The sequence below is a fragment of the Heliangelus exortis genome, chromosome 10, assembly GCF_036169615.1.
Source record: "Heliangelus exortis chromosome 10, bHelExo1.hap1, whole genome shotgun sequence".
Taxonomy (NCBI): Eukaryota; Metazoa; Chordata; class Aves; order Apodiformes; family Trochilidae; genus Heliangelus; species Heliangelus exortis.
The window spans coordinates 4,452,898-4,470,179 of NC_092431.1; the positions used below are offsets into that span (position 1 = coordinate 4,452,898).

At 41.3% G+C, this 17,282-nt stretch overlaps 1 protein-coding gene across 1 annotated transcript; it reads right to left on the bottom strand.

Moving 5' to 3' along the window:
- Positions 1 to 1,027: 1,027 nt before the first annotated feature.
- Positions 1,028 to 15,896, bottom strand: SUCLG1 (succinate-CoA ligase GDP/ADP-forming subunit alpha). The gene is made up of 9 exons (XM_071753222.1): positions 15,679 to 15,896; positions 8,102 to 8,205; positions 7,359 to 7,475; positions 6,618 to 6,830; positions 6,472 to 6,529; positions 4,489 to 4,572; positions 3,731 to 3,882; positions 3,065 to 3,253; positions 1,028 to 2,126 (listed from the first exon to the last, which is right to left on the bottom strand). Exons 1-9 carry the CDS (start codon positions 15,728 to 15,730, stop codon positions 2,100 to 2,102), a joined length of 996 nt encoding a protein of 331 aa, XP_071609323.1. The 5' UTR covers positions 15,731 to 15,896; the 3' UTR covers positions 1,028 to 2,099.
- Positions 15,897 to 17,282: the final 1,386 nt, after the last annotated feature.

Genomic DNA, 17,282 nt, shown 5'->3' on the forward strand with positions numbered 1-17,282 from the left:
CAAACATCAGGATGAAGACACCACGGGCCTGAAAACCCAGACTGGAATCACCAAAAAAAAAAAAACCCAAACCCAAACCACAACCCCACTGCACTTCTGAGAAAGTTTCCTGAGGTTCTTAAACAGAGCAAAACTCTCCAATTTCCATTTCTAGGGAAATATCCTGTTTGCATCTCAAATCCATATGGAACAAGCTGCTGAGTCCCTGTTTGAAACTAAAAGTGTTTCTGAGTCAAGTTTTCCAATTGTAAACCTTGATTTACATCAATTCCTGGCATAACCCTAAACCAGAGATGAGGAAAGGGGATATGAAGTGAATCATATGAAGGGGATCCAAAAATCCCCATGCTAGAATCTCACCTCAGAGCATCTTTTTAAGTACAGAGATAAACTTAGCACTGCCTTACCCCAAAGAAAATATTACATTAAAGGAAAACATTCAGCACTTCCAGGCATGGGGCAGCTACAGCTCCTCTGGGCAACGTGGGCCAGTGTCACCCCCACAGGGAATAATTTCTTCCCAACATCCAACCTAAATAGAACCTCTTCCCAGTTAAAGCCATTACCCCCTTCATCTATCACTCCATGCCCTTGTCCCAAGTCCCTCCACAGTTTCCTGGAGCCCCTCCAGGCACTGGAAGGTGCTCTAAGGTCTCCCTGCAGCCTTCTCTCCTCCAGGTTGAACAACCCCAACTATCTCAGCTTGTCAATACTCAACAGTGCTTTCAGATGTCCAGTGACAGAGTGTCAGGTTCATTTCAGGAAACCATACTCAGGTGAACAATACAGCACCTGGTCTGAGTCCTAAGGCCTGTGTTGTTTGACTGATACTGGACTATGTATGAACCATATTAATACCCATTTATTGCAGTGGAGTTATGACCCATCCTTTTATGCATTTCATCAGGGGCTTAGCTCTGCAAATGCCAGCATCAAGATACCTGCTCACTGCTTCCATCAAGAAGAGAAATTCCCCATGCACTGGAGGAAGAAAGCAAGAACAACTTTAAACAAATAACAAGACAAGTTTTCATAACAGCACCTTTATGGAACACCAGGTTAGCTTTAGACAAGTGACAAGGTTACATAAATTTTCAGACTTCTATATAAAGAAAGCAGTCTTGGGTTTAGTCCATCCTGATAGAACTTGAAACACTCATTTATAGGCACAGTGCTATTTCCAAAGTAAAAAAAAAGGGCTTTTTCCATTACAGTGCTGGGAGTGGTTAACAAGAAACGTAACTCATTACATTGTTCTCCAGAGAATACCAACTCTCCTCCATCATGTCCTGATGTTATGAGGATCTCAGAACACACAAGCAATGCAAACCTAGTTAAGATATAAAGAGGAAATTAATTTAACCTAAAGACCAAATAATTTTTATAGCTAGAGACAATTTGTAATATATATATATTTGCACGGAAAATAAGATTCATTTTGGGGAATAAAAATTCCATCTCTCCACACAACAAGCAGAATTCCTTGCCAGTAGAGGGCTGCACTGTGCACAGTGCATCAGCCATGAAAATAAAAAGTCTGGACTTTAGGCATATCCAGCTACATGGACCAAACAAGCAACCCCTTCAGATCCAGCAGCTTTGGTTTCATGGACGGAAACTTTGGCCTACTCTTCACACAAACATTCTTGCCAGCAGCAAACAAGATTGGATTTTTTTAAAAAATACAGCAAAGTGTGATACGTGCATAAAGTCAGTGACCTTAAAGTCAGTGATCCTTAAAAGCATCTCTATAATAAGCAACTTTACCTTAAAATGGGCAGTGCTTAAGTTACAAAAGATTCAGATCTTCAGGCTGATTATTTTATGATGGTTGAAGACATGGCTCTCCTTCAGGAATTCAAAAGATGAATGAAATTTAGTAGTAGATTTATTAATTTGTTGGGATTTACAATGTGGTGGGATCACATCTGAACCCAGAAGACATCAAAACAGGTTTAACCAGGAGGTTTATGGCTTCCCAAGTCAAATTCAAAGACCAGTGTCAGTCATTTGGGCAACTGAAGATTATCAGACAAAAGAGAAGCAGAGGCCAGGTGCTGCACTGATGTTTTGGAGACAGTATTCCAAAGTGTCTTCTCTTACAGCAATTTCCTTTTCTCAAACTCCTGCAAAATGACACAAAAATATTAAAGATGGGAAAAGAAAAAGGTTTCTATTACTATTTCCAATTACTTTGTATTTCTGATTTTTGGAATTAGAAATTAATAAAATGCTAATGTGTGGAGGTAGAGCAAAGGAGAATAAGTACTCTCTCACTTCACATTACCAAAGCACATAAGAAAAACCAACAGCTCTGGACTGCAGCAAATTGCACTGCACTCAGATTACAATGCTGTCAAGGAGCCACTGAAAAACACCAGTTCTGCAGAAAAACCACAGCAGAATCCTTATAGTAAATGACTTAAGCCAGGGAAGCAACAAAGTCAAGATTTTCATTTTAGTAAAGGAAAAAAACACAAGAGAAGAATATGCCTGCAGAGTGTTAAGATGCTACACTATACAAACACCACAGGGGAAAAAAGTACTGAGCACAGCTGAGTTATGCATTTCCTTTAGCTCTGAAGCAGAGCCTGGTTTGGGAAATGAATTAAGAAAAATGCAACTAATCCTATTTCCTATGTAAGTTTTTCAGCTACATGCATTCAACCATAATTCTGATTTATTACTTAAACTAGATAGATTCATAAGCCCAGGCTTTCATTCCTGAAGTACCATACTTTCTAACAATATTTTCATTTTCTAAATTCATTCAGGTTCTTTGCATTCAGAAAACATAATTTAACAAGTTGCTACACTGGAAAGCAAAATGTAATCTCTCCCCTCTCCTGCCACGTTTACTTTTCTATAAAGCCAATATTATATAAAACTATGAGCACATATTAGCTAAATAATGACTGCAGCTTGGTCAGTCAAGAGAACTCTCATGTTGTTCAAGCTCAGAAGAGCAGAACATCTGTGTAAGAGATTTCCTCCCTGTTTGCATTCCCTCAAAAGTAGTTTCTTGCTCTGGAGGAGTACATGTGCAATTTTCTCAGCAACAAACCTTGTAGATGGTGCTTCCTAGCTGAGCAGGAGACATGCTGACCACAACACCAGCACTCTGAAGAGCTGCAATCTTCTCTTTAGCTCCACCCTTTCCCCCAGCAATGATTGCTCCAGCATGACCCATCCTTCTGCCTGGAGGTGCAGTCAGACCAGCTATGAAGGACACGACTGGCTTGGCATTTGGACCCTGAGAAGGAACAACAGGGACTGTGTTACAAAGGGGAGGTTGAGATGAAAACCAGTTCCAAATGAAAAAGCTTTTTTAAATTTTTCTTAATATCAGCTGCCCCAGGCAAAGATATTTAAGAGCTAGGAACCTCAGGCAACATGGAGCCAAGAGTCTGAAGAGTGTAGAATACTTTCTTAGTAAGAATCATATACCAGAAGCAATGACAAACTTTATAAGTGGCTCTGCAGAGAGATGCTTTATTACAAAAATCAGACTGGTCACTACAAATATACACAGGACTAAAAATCTGAAGTTAACATTTCTCTCCAGTTAAATTCAATCTGGATAAAGCTCCTAATTTGAATTCTCTCTCATTAATAAAAGTGTGATTGATTGGTATTTTTTTGTTACAGAATTAGATACTGAACTGAGCTTTCTGGACAAAAGAAAATGCTAACTACCAAGGTGTCTGGAAGCAAACTGTTTAAGACTTACACTATTATTTTCTTTCAAAAATGCTGCTGCATCTTCTTCAGCATTTCCTCCAATTTCCCCAATCAATATGATCCCCTCAGTACGAGGATCCTTCAGGAAGACATCAAGGCAGTCAATAAAATTAGTTCCATTGAAGGGATCACCTCCAATCCCTGAAAAAAAAGTAAATTTAAACCACAAAAATAAAGGCTAACTCAAAGTAATGATATTGAATGCACAATATAAGTTTCAAAGTAAATTTCAACATGAAGAGTATTCCCAAAGGCTCCTATGAGGGACAGTTCTGAAGGCTCTTCCCAAGTCAGTGTGCCAAATTTTTGCTTCAAATACCTCCTGCACAATTTACAGAGAGCTTTGATAACAAAATAATCACCTTTCAAATCATAAACAAAATACTGTGCCTTATGCAGAGGCTTTGTATAAGACACAACAGGACCAAGACCCCAGTTCTAGAATTCTGCAAGAAAAGCAAGTTTACTTCACATACCAAATTAAATGCCTAAGAATGTCCTAACCCTTTTAACCTTAAAACTTCTTGGGGAAATTTGTTTCCAAACTGACATTGTATTTCTTGGCAGTTCTCTGTTCAAAGCTATTTTTTGTTTATTAATCTGATGTGGAACTTATAATAGAGAAGGGTAACACTCTTCATAGAGTATTACTGATTTCTTGACACAATCACCATTCAGCAGTCTTTTGCAAAAAGAAATTAGTCTGGATTTCTTCTTGTGCAACAGGCTGTTTCTGAGGAAACTTACCAATACAGAAAGACTGCCCCAATCCAACTTGTGTTGTCTGATGAACAGCTTCATATGTCAGGGTTCCAGATCTTGACACAATACCTTTAGGAAAGAAACACAACATTTAAGTGCATGACTAGAGGCAGCTGTTGTTATGAAAATCACCTGAATGAACTGAACATGAGATGTCAGGTTTTCCAGCTATCCTTAGCAAAAAATGAAAATTCTTATTAAGATTCTATCTGTATCTTCTTGGTTAGCAGTTTTTGACAGTCAGCTGTCAACAGACTAAAGCTGCCAAGAAAGTCAGTAATATTGGATGAGACAGCATTCCTCATGCTACAGCTTTATCAGGAAAGAAAACTCAAAACAAAAGAGAATACACTTCTTGTCTTGTATGAGAGTAGCTGATGCACTTAACTTGAAAGAGAATTGCAGCTCAGCAGCTTGCTAAAGAATTCTGCATTAAGCACAAGTCCAGTGTGGCCAGGCACACAAGAGATCCTGCAGAGCAGAAATACACTGCACAAATATTATTTTATCACTCTTAAGGCATTTGTTGCTGCAGCTCACTGTTCTACAACACCCATTCAGCACTTGCATTATAGTATTATATAAGAGTACAACCCTAGTTTTAAATTTGATTAGAAGATAATACAGAACCTGGGTCAGGGGCAAAATATTTGCATGTCCTTTTGTTAATTTTTAATGTGACCATTTGTTCATTTCATTCATTTTTTAATTTCCACGATTTCTGTTAATATTACAGGAGTGAACAGTTCAAGGAAAAAGAGACATCTGCTTTCTACTTCAAGCCATCTAACAAGGAACATAGTAAGTGTTTTGCATGAACAGAGATAAAAATACAGCACTAAATAACTCTAGGTTTATCAACTGTTTATACTGTAGGCCAGTGCAGATATCTACTAGCAAAGGTTTATTCTTGCTATTGGCAAAGGGCTTCCTGTTTACTATTAAGATCAGATTGCCTCACAGAAGCCACAGATAAAGGTCCAAAGACTGTGACTATTTTTATACCTTGCATCTCAAGACTATCAAATGATTCTTGGATGCCTCACAGTAATAGCAAGCTGGGGAGCCTATCACCAAAGGTCACAGTGTTGGATGAAGTTGGGAGGACTGCAAAGTTAGTTTTTTTTTTATTCCCTGTTCCTTGGATCACCACTGAAAATGTTTTCAGCAGCAGCTGGACAACTGGATTCAGGATGTAAAACATTCTTTTGCACTTGATATACTTTGCATTCAGATTCAATACCTTGTGACTACAAGACATTTCTTGGAGATATTTAGAAAATTGTAACAGAACTTTGATTTAGAAGGAATCAAATAACAGCAAATCAGTAACAGCAGCATATGCTGCCTCTGATGCTTTGGAAGTTCTATTCAAGAATAAATGTTTATTTTGGAAGAACACCACTACTTTAAAAATAATCAGTAATCTTTTCATGGTTTAATAAGGAAGCAACAGAAGTCAGAAGAGATCTGCATGCAACAGGGTAGGTAACTAACACATGACTATGAACAAGTCCCTCCTTTTCTGACCTAAATTCTCCTGTCTGAGAGTATATTCTTCACTATGGTACAGTTGTCTAAATTATAATGTTATAAACTTGCCTGCAAACTCTTTGCTATAATACTGATTTCACTGGAGGTGTAGGATCCTAGTTCTCAGGAGCCATGCTGTTGGCAGGAATAGGGTTGGAGAGCTTAATGCTCTCAAATCCCAAGATAAATGGAGGTATCCTCAAAGGAAAGCATCAAGTCAATCACTACCTAAGGAAACTTCCAATTACTTTGCCTCAAACTCAGTGCATGCTATGGTAGACTGATTTTGGCCTTCAGGCCTGATAAAGGCAAAGTTCACTTACAAGCTGTTATATACCATGTCAACTGTCTTCAGGGTAGGATGTAGCAACAAATAAGAACACTTAGAGCACCAAACTTTAGTTTTAGACGATGTATAAATATTCAAAAACTCACCAATTCTTCCCTTCTTGTGAATGTGACCAGGCATGATACCAATTTTACATTCTCCAGGCTAAGGAAAGAGTGGGAGAAGTCAGATGGGACATTCAAACCATCACTAAGAATGGTTTAGCCTCAGAGCAAACCCAGAACTCACTTACATTGATGACCCCAGGGCAGTTTGGGCCCACAAGTCGGGTCTTATTCTGCCGGACCAGTCTGTGTTTAACCCGAACCATATCCTGCTGGGGAATCCCTTCAGTAATGCAGACAACTAAGGGCATTTCTGCATCAATTGCTTCATTGATGGCAGCTGCAGCAAATGGAGGAGGTACATATATAACAGTGGCAGAAGCACCAGTCTTTTCTTTGGCCTACAATGGGCATAACAAAAAAAAAAAAAAAAAAAAAGATATCAAGCATCTCGTAGGGTCAAACAGAACATCTGATAATTCCTCATTTAAAATATGTCCATTCACAGCATAAATCAAGTACATGGATAGGTATTAAATTACTATAATCACAGCAAATGTTAAATTCACTGAAGATGGGACACCAACAGTGCCAACTAGGGAACTGAGAACTGTCTGGAAAGGATCTACCCCATGAACACCAGCACAAATACCTTTAGACAACAATTTGCTAAAAATTCATCTTACACACCAGAACCAAACAGAAACCTGCTGCATGCATACAGTGTACCCAGACTTTGTGAGCTTCACAGTGGAACCCAAATTCATGCCTGACCACACTGAATGTTCTCTCTTTTAAAAGGCTTCTAGTTCATTCCTTGCAGAGTCACATCCATGGCTCAAATGGTTGCCCCTTCAGCATGAGCAATGGAGTAAGAAGCCCTTCAGCAGTATTAGATTGCCTGCTCCCCAGTCACTGCTGCAAATTACCTCCTTCACAGAGTTAAACACAGGCAGACCCAGATGAGTTTGTCCCCCTTTCCCTGGAGAAATTCCTCCAACTAAATTGGTGCCATAGTCCAATGCCTGCTGGCTGTGAAAGGTACCCTATGAGAGAGAAAATAAGTGAAGTTAAAAGGCATGTAATAGAAATATGATGAGCCAAAAAAAGTAGATGTTGTAATTCTGAAGGCAATTCATGGCATATAACTGGACAATGAGATGGGGAAATTTCACTCCATACAATCAATTATTTTGGAGAGTGCACCTGTATGCTTTAAATCCATTGAGAACATGCTATGCTTTTTCTTTTAATTCAGAGCACTGTGGCTGCACACTAAGGGATATTTTGTTGTGTGCTGCTAATACACCCCCAGACACATTTTATTTTCTACATCAGATGTCATCTTGGCAGATGACAAGCACTATAATGAAACAGGAATTAGCATTTTCATCCACCACTAGCTGATAGTTGTAGGAAAAGCAGTTTTCTCCACTTGCAAACACATAAGAGTGAATGCAAGAAAATTATTAACTATACCAAAATAAAACCAGAAATTTAATTCACAGGCATTGACATTCAAAGGCATCTGTGAAAGAGGGAGACACACTTCTAAAATAGGAGGGTTTTTTGTAGGTTTTTTTGTATATATACCCTTCTTACAGGTTACTGGTTTTGACCAACTAACTTTCTGAAGTGAAAGGGTGGCAGAAGAAAGAGTTCATACAGGTACCTGTTTCCCTGTAAACCCCTGACAGATAACCTTTGTATTTTTGTTAATATACAGATTTTTTCTTGATGCTGTGTAGGAGCAGTGTCGGACTCCATTCTGCTGCACTAGAGAAAAAAAGAAAAGAGGAGAAACCATTAGTGACTGCTTTGTTAGTCTTGAAGTCAAAAAATGCCCTAGCAAGTAACTGCATATTTATTAATGCCTGTATCAAGAGATAGATCCAGCAGTTCACGTTTTCACAAAGCAGCTCAGAGTTCTAAGCATTCAGGACCTGTTATTCTAAGATATTAAACACCTGTAGTTCACCCTACCTATCACTGTGATTACTCAGCTTGCCAGGAACCAGGGTAGGTATTCCTCATAGTTAATTACAGAATTCCAGTGATAATACACAGCAGAGGGAGCCATCACTTTAACCTCTATTTTAATTTGACACGTCTATGTCCTCTAAAAAATTCTGCAACTCAACAAAGCAGAACTAAAATCCTGCTATCCCAGAGTCTGTTATAGGTGGGTTCTACACTGCACCTTCTGTGAAAGAAGGTGCCCAATCCATACTTGACAATGGGAGATACTGAAGAAGTTGAGGGTCCCTCAACCCAAGTGAAACCTAATGCCCAGTATGACATACAGCAAAGAACTTTTCCAACAGATAGGTCAAGAAGGAAGATTTTTTTTCCTTTTTTTTTTTTCTTTTTTAAGAAAGGAAGCAAAAGCTCTTAAGTGGAAGAAGGGAAAAAATATTCTTCAATATAAATTGCTAAAGTACACAATTTATTGAGGTGCACTATTAACATAAGTTATTAACACAATGTCTATGGGGTAGTAAAAAAGGTGAGAAAATTTAAGATTTACACATTTCTACATTTTCATGTAGAAACATTTCACATTTTCACATTTAAGGTTTACACATTTCTACCACAAAGAATGCATAGGACTCTTCCACGAATTCTTTTGCCAAGGAAATTTCAGTGACAGCTTTTATGCTTTACGTCAAAAAAGTGAGAAGAAAAATCAAATCATGCTAGAAGAAGCCTGCAGACATCAGGGCTATCCCTAGATCTAAGGTAATTATTCTGTTCTTAAGAAGTACCAACAGAAACACAGGACCTCAAGTCTATCCAGCTCCTGCCATTCTTTAAGGAGCTGTGGCAGCACTTCATCTTCAGAGCAACATAAAAAAAATAATCAACTAGATTTTAAAGAGAAATGCACAGACCAGCATGCAGCAAACTTGTCACAAAAGTAGTAAAAGGGTGGATCAGCTTACCAGCCTGCAGGGTTTTAACCTAAACCATACCTTTATCCACAAATACTGTTACAAAACCAAAGAGAAAGACAAAGCAATAATGAATAAAATATATCTGAATCTGAGAGTTATTTAATTATGAGGCTGGCTGTGGAAGGGTAAAGTCTTGCTGTTCAGTGCCACAGCTACAGAAGACAGCACAGCATGGTCTTCATGCTTGGCCAACAGCTGAGCCTTCCCAGATAAAGCTGCATCACTCTGCAGGCTGCACTTGTGCTCCAACACCAAGTCCCTCAAGCACTCAAGTGACAAACAGCCTGGCTCCAGCAGAGAGGACAAAACAAGGAGAGATCCAGCTGACCTGCTGCTTAGAACAGGACATCAGTCTGCTTGATCCCACAGGTACAGTGAAACCCAACTATGGGAAAGCAGAGATGATCCCCCTGGGGAAGGTGTTACAGTCAGGATCTACCACAGCAAAGCCTTGTGGAGATGGTCTGGGCTTCCAAAAGTATGGGAGTGCATGTCCTGAAATCCCTCTCTCTGCTGGGCCTGCAAAGGGAGAGGATAAACAGGCAACACTAATTCAAATCTAAGTTTTAAAGGTATTGTCTGTGCTCCAACACTGACAAACCCACCTACAAAACAAGACAGGGCTGCTTGCCAGGCAGACAGCAGGCACTCAGGAATTTCAGTATTCTGAAAAAAAAATAAATTTGGCAAATAGTCACTCCTTTCTCTACACCTTAAAAGCAATTCTACAGTCCCAGTTCAGCTGTCCATTCCATATCTACTTTCAGATATTTATAACACTGAACAAAAGAAATGCCTTAGAAAGCTTAAGTTTGTCAATTCTCCATTCTGAGAAGACTACATAGATGTATTTTTCAAGGATAAGAAGCTTTTGAACATTTCCCAAGCGACCAAAGTACAAAAAAATAAGCACTGGTAACTAAAAGACAGCTTAAATTCCAAGCTTTGTATGGATTTACTCTTGAAAACTGAATGTTCTTCTAACATTACTGAAGAGCCCTGGTTCAGAGAAAAGACAGCAGGTTCCAAAAAGCCTGGCTTGAGCTGTTTGCTGCAGCCTAGCACAGGCACATGTCTGGGGAGCAATACTTTAAAATAAAAAAAATGTAAATGAATAAATTAAAACCACACTGCACTTTCCAGGCTGGATGAGTCCAAGTTCCTGGGCATTTTTAAGCTGCCATGAAACAGTTCTCTATTTCTGTCCCTGGTGCTGTCTGAAGCAGAGAAGTTTGCCCCAATTATCAGCACTGCAGGAGGGGCATGGGTCAAGACAAGGTTCTGCTGCTTGTGGCACAAACATCAACTCCTGGGTACAAAGAGCAGGCAGTTTAAATAGTTAGGACAGATTTAGGATGAGAAGGAAACAGGTGGAAAATGGAAATGGGAAACCTAAGTTCATAGCAGGTAAGAGTCAGAAATAGAATCCTAGTCTCAGTTTCCACCCAAGACCCTCATTCACTAACCCAGGCTGCTTCACCACTTCCAGTGCCTGGTCAGGATATTTGGTCTTTCACTAGAGAAAATTAGGGTTCCTGAGTGTAAATGCAGGCTGCTTCCAGAGGACAGGAGAAAAAAAAAACCAATAAAAATATTGTACTTCAGCCATGAACCAAGCCAAACTCACTGGTGATGCTATTTTAATGCACACCTATAATTACAGGCCAAGTTGCAAAAGTGATGGCTCCAGATGAAGTCTTAGAGCACAGGGAGAAGTCTTACCAAATTTAAGCATATCAAAAGCACAGTGGAAATGTATTTTGCCAAATCAGAGCTCTAATGCAGCATTACAAGCCTGTGACAGACCTTTAAAACAGTATTCAAACAAGAAATTGGATAATCTTTACCAGGTTATTCTTTCATTTTTGGACCACCCATTTTTTGCAAAGCTTGTGGTTAAAAAACAAAAGTTACACAAATAACAAGATGCATTTATTTTGGCTATCCAGTATTTCAGCTTCTACATAGCTAAAAAGAGACATATTGTGGCAAGAAACTATTTTGGTGGGGACAGCCAAATAGTTGAAAAGTGGAAAGTGCTCAAATACCAAAACCCTGCTGCCCCAGGACACGTCTGAAAAGCAAGATCTAAATTTAGCAACTTAGAAGCCTGTATTTTAAAAATTCAGGTTTTTTAAGACAAATAAACCTTACTAGAAACTAAAGGACAGTTATTCCACCACACACACTGTAGTTACTCCTGCATTTCCAGGAGTACACAGCAGTTCCAGTAACAGGAAAACTTGGCTACATTAACTTCTCAAAAGGCACCTCAAAATCTGCAGCTTCAAGCAGGGTTCTGAACTCACTTGTGTATTAAAATTAACAAGCCTTTCTAGAAAAAGACCTTATCATTTATCATTATCATATTATTATCATTATCATTAAATCTGAAGATGAATTTACATCTTTAAAAGAAAATTGACCAATCTGCAATGTATTTTATGTATAAACTGTTTAGAATGAGGTTTCAGGCACTTCTCAAGCTGCAACTCATCCCAAGCACACATCTCATTTAAAACCTAAGCTCTGTTTGCCCAGCTGACAGGAAAGATACTAAGGGCTAAATCCTTCCTCAAGCTATACAAAGCTGAAAACTTGTTATTTTCAGGACTTCTTGCAAGATTTGCTAGAGCTACAGACAGGAATTCAATCAAAGTGCCTCTCATCTTACCCACATTTATCTCAGACAAAAAAAAAAATTAAATTTGGAAGCTAAGGTAGCACCTCAGGGTGTTCATAAAACCAGCACAATATAAAAGCAAAGTGAAACAGCAGAGATTCATTTCCAGCACAATCTGAGCAGATACCAAGGTTGCCAGAAGACTGAAAAGTACTAATGAAATCCCCCCTTTATTACTCCTTGAAATAGCCAGAGAACTTGGAGATTGAGGAAGACAGTCCTTTTTCCTTTCTGCTAACTATGTAAGGGAAGAAGAAAGTCTTAGAAATCACAGGAGCTCCAATACAAATGAAGAAAACAGAGAATAGTGTAGGGGAAATTCAGGGAAAGATTGAGGTACAGAGAGTGCTATTTAAAATACTATCAATTTTTTTTTTCCAGCACACACCACTTTCCACCAGTTACAAACCTTCAGTTTGTTTCTGAGAAATCCATTCAATATCTTGTACATGTTTAATTTTTATTTTTATGACCATTTTCCTTCTTCTTCCTCTGCCTACAAATTCATAGCCTGAAGGGGCCAGAACAAAAACAGTTCTGGACAGCTTTACCTTACAGAAAAGTATACATGTTTTTCAAAAATTTGGCCAAGACTGAAGTGCTGCAGCAAATTTCAGTTTACTAACTGTAAGCTTGATATTATCAGGTATATTCCCCATGGAGCCTCTCACTCCAGTTCTTTATGAGGTTTTAGTCCTAATTATCAGGCCATGGGTATATATTGGCACACAGAGTTACATTTGGGGAATTCTCTCCCCTCCTCAAACCCATCTACTGAATTCACCCTTCCAGGTAGCAGTTTCACTGGCAGAAGATGATCCTTTCTGACAAAGTAGTTTTCATGCTATTGAGGGATTGCTCAAAATACCTTCCTCTTTTGTTCAAGAGGATTATGTGCTCAGAGGATATTTAGGTATCACTCCCTGGCTTCTCTTGTCTGAGCCTTCCCTTGCCAAACTCCTGTTTATTATGGAAACCCCAGCTTATGAACATGGCAAAGCAGTTGAGGAATTAAGTAAATCAACCAGGCAGTAAAAGATGCAATGACTGCTCCAAACCTACCACAATAAAGCAAAACTGTGACTTATGGGAAATGACATTCAGATAAATTTCAGTCCTCTCAACACACCTCTCTTCCCTAAACCACAACTCACTGCTCACAGATGGATGTTACCAGCTCCAGGGGACCAAAGGAGACAAAAAGAAAAAAGAAAGCTGTCTTCTAAGTTTATGAAGCTGGAACCAAGTGAAGCACCTCACTGCTTCACTTCAGGCCCTGGAGGAAACAAGCATGTTCTTCTCAGCACAAATCAACTACTTCTTGTAAGCCCACAAACTGTTTTTTCTCCAAGTACAGTCCAGTAAGAACACCCAAGAGTTTGTGAGTTGTCCTTCCCTTTGTTTTTTTAACATAAATACAATTCACAAGTTCTTCAGTTTGGATTGGGGTTTTTTTTCTGCAGCAATTGTTTGCCAAGGTTATTGACACAGTTTATTGTAATCTTTTAATCTAAAACCTCTCCAAACCCAGAACATAAAATCCCTAATCCTGACTCTCTGATCACAGAGAGGTGGTTGTTTAGTGTGGTCCAGACCAACAAGGGCCTTTCTTGATTCTGTCCATGTACAAAGAGTGCTTTGAGCTGACCTTTGAGCAAGCACTCACCATTCATTGATATATTTCACACCAGGTTTTCACAACATCCTGAACTGACCCTTACACATCCACACCCTGCACCTTTGCTTCTGCAAAGTGCTGGCAAAAAGAGAGATGACAAAAGAAGAGTCTCTTTTGCAACAGACCACACCAGAAATTCATGATTTTTAAATCACCACCAGAGGCAGATGTTAATTATTTGTTACTGAAAACATATGTACAAAGTCCAGATCCAAGGTTCCAGCAGTCTTTTTTAACATGTTGTAAAGAGTAGAAAAAACAAAGAAATGTTTCAAATTCAGAACTGTTCCACCTTGCAGGAATTTCTTTAAATCATCTCAAGAATTCCTGTGAGCAGAACACTTCTTGAGCCACTTAGACCACTTCTTTCCCTCCACCCCCCCAAAATCATCTTAAATCCCTTTTTCTGATTCTCTTACTGCTATTTGTAAGTGAGGCAATGAGAGTTTTTAACACATATAACTGCACCTAAGAGTAGTTTTGCTGAGTATAAATTGAGCTAAATTGGAGATGGTAGATTCCCATCTGTTCCCCTCCATCAGAACCAGTTCTCATTGGACTCAGAGGAGCCAATTCAAAGAGCTTAACTGGCAGAAATCTACAGTAAAAAAACAGTTTCAAAGTCATGGAGGACAAGAGGTAAGAATGGAAACATGAAGGGATGGTAGGTGTGCCACAGGAACATCTAACACCACCTTAACACGTGGAATCCTGTTACTAGACCCTGACCTGCAAGTTACCCCAGGGAGACAAAGAAACTTTACATGCTTGGAAATGGGACAAACAAGTCCCATTTTAAGTTTATCCATTTATTCTCAGCAGCAAGATGCAAGATTACTGCACCAATTCCTCAGTTAGAATCCAAGCAAAGGCTCTCATGCCGAGGCAAACCCATACTGACTTCAGGAGAGGATGCAGCATTAAGTGCACCCCAAAAAAATCACAATAAAAATAACAAATAATTTTTAAAAAGAAGTAAAAATGGCATTTGAGTTTTTATTGTGATCTTTAGAACAATACATATAAATCCTTTCAGACTTAAGCATTAGTCTCGTGTTCTCCATAACTGAAGGCTCACGTTCTTATTCCTGATAATAAAACAACTTCACCACCCTGTGTTGAAATCACAGGATAATTTAGGAACCTCAGTAAGTCTCTAGTCCAAACCACCACTCGAAGTGATTAGAATCATGGAATCACATTGGTTGGAAAAGACCTTTAGGATCATCGACTCCAGCTGTAAACCCACAACTCCCGAGGCCAAACCATATCCACCTCCTGACAGCTTCCTCCGGGCCTTGCTTTTACTATTTCCGGGGGCATGACGGAGAAAACAAATCTTCCGGGTCGCCGTGCAAGCGCCTGACCGCGCTCAAGATCAACACTTGAAATTTATTAAGTTTTTCTTGCAGCCACCCCTGCCCCGTGCCCTACACCGCCCCGGCCTCCTGTCCCCGTCCCCCAGCTTGTAGGAGAAGCTGCCGGCACTGCAGAGCAGCGCTCAGATCCCCACAGCCCTCCTCAGGAGGAGGAAACGCAGCTCCTCCTGCAGCCCCAGGCCCGGCATTGGCGGGGGGGAGGGTGATTTCCCCGCCTCCCCTCCCTACCCCATCCGGGAGGCCTGGCCATGCCTCGCCGGGGACAGGCAGGACGCTCCCCCGCCCCTCAGGTGACCTTGCCCCGCTACAGGCCCGGCCCCTTCCCTTCTCCCGTGGCGGGCGGACGGACCGGACGGGCCCGCGGTGAAACCGACCCCACACACACCCCCTTCCCTTCCTCCCTCCCGCCCTGCTCGGGCCCGCGGCCTACAGGAGGCAGGGGCAGGAGGCCGAGGCGCTGAGCGGTTGCCAGGCAGCGGGGAGGGCCCCGCAGGGCCCAGGGCCGGAGGAGGAGGTTGGGGAGGGGGGGTTTGGTGCCGGCGGCTCGGTACTCACGGCGGAGGAAGCGGCCCAGGAGGCGGGCGGCGTCGCGGCTGCAGTGAGACATCGTCCCCTTCGGCAGTGACACCGGCACAGCGGATCGCGACCGGCACGGCGGATCGCGACAGGCGGCCCTACGCGGCGCCTGAGCACTGAGCACACCGGCGCGGCGCCGGGCAGCCCCGCCCGGGGATTGGCGCAAGGCAAAGGGCCCCCTCCCCGCGGCGGCAGCCAATCAGGGGCGTGGGGGGGAGGTGGGAGGGCCGAGGGGCATTGTGGGTGTTGTAGTCCTTGGGAGGGCGGTGCTGGGAGCCAGCGCTGACACATCACAAAAATCACAAAAAAATTACTCACAAAATGAGTTTGTGAGGGGTGCCTGTTGTGGCTGGCTGGTAAAAGGCGCCGCGGGGCGTCATGTGTCGTGTATTCAGCGGTGGTGAGGCGGCTCCTCGAATCCTGGGTTTAGTTTTGGGTCCCTCAGAACAAGGGTGGGAGGTGCTGGGAAGTGTCCAAAGGGCAACGGAGCTTTGGGAAGGTCTGGGGAGCAAATCTGACCTGGAGCAGCTGAGGGATGTGGAGTTGTTCAGTCTGAAGGAAGGGAGGCTGAGGGGAAACCTTAAATTGTCCACAACTCCCTGCCCAGAGGTTGTGGTGAGGTGGGTGTTGGGCTTTCTTCCCAAGGAACAAGTGGTAGGACAGGAGGAGATTGCTGAAAGTTGTGCCTGGGAAGGTTTAGATTGGATATTCACAAAAATTTCTTCACTGGAAGGGTTGTCAGGAGCTGAAAAAGACTGCCCAGGGCAGTGGTGGAGGCCCCATCCCCAGAGGTTTTAAAAGCTGTGTATGTGTTGCTGAGGGCCATGGGTCAGTGGTGGCCTTGACAGTGCTGGGTTAAGAGTTGGACTTGTTGATTTTAATGGTCTTTCCCAACCCAAATGATTCTCTGATTTCATGTATCTGTCAATAGGTCATGGGTGAAGAGAAGCATTTCCAAACAAGCCAAAGTTGTTTGCAGACAAGGGGACTTCCCAGCATGCTGTGGCTCCAGGGGCATGCAAATTTTAGAACAAGGTTGTATTTTTCAAGGAAAGGTGGCATTTTCTAATTGAGTAACATATCTAAATCCACATACAAGTTAATCAGTTGATCAAATGAAATATGTGACCCCTCTCTACAAAGCTGGCCTCATTTGCTATTAATTTGTGTGCTATAGAAAGAAAGCAAAACCCCAGTCCCAACCATGCCAAGCGAGCACTAAGTAAGCACTGAGAGACCTGAGGATGACACAAGGAGGACACAGTGTTCTTGGGAAGACACAGCTGGAATGGTCACCTTGATAAGCAGCAGTCCTGAGCACCCAATACTTTATTGGGGTTAAATCATTTGGGATTAAACTGATTTTAAAAATGGAAAAGAAGTGACAATCCTCTTTTCTCATTCACCACCCACAGTTTACTCACCTGGCTGACCCTGGGCCAGGAAAAGGAGTGGATTTGAATAAATCAAAGTTCTGAAACAATAATTAGTGTTTTCTTTTGTCTGCACAGAGATCTTAGCAGCATTTTCTTTCTCTTAAACTTCAGGGGGTATTTGTGCTGGAAGAGGAAATGGTTAAGAAA

What these genes read in the sequence shown, in the direction of transcription:
- SUCLG1 (XM_071753222.1), bottom strand. Translation starts at nt 15,730, where the DNA reads ATGTCTCACTGCAGCCGCGACGCCGCCCGCCTCCTGGGCCGCTTCCTC. An exon ending in TGTTTAACTCTGTGAAGGAG is followed by an intron (nt 6,831 to 7,358) that starts GTAATTTGCAGC and finishes TGCCCATTGTAG; the next exon opens with GCCAAAGAAAAGACTGGTGC. An exon ending in TAGGAAGCACCATCTACAAG is followed by an intron (nt 2,127 to 3,064) that starts GTTTGTTGCTGA and finishes GTCATTTTGCAG; the next exon opens with GAGTTTGAGAAAAGGAAATT.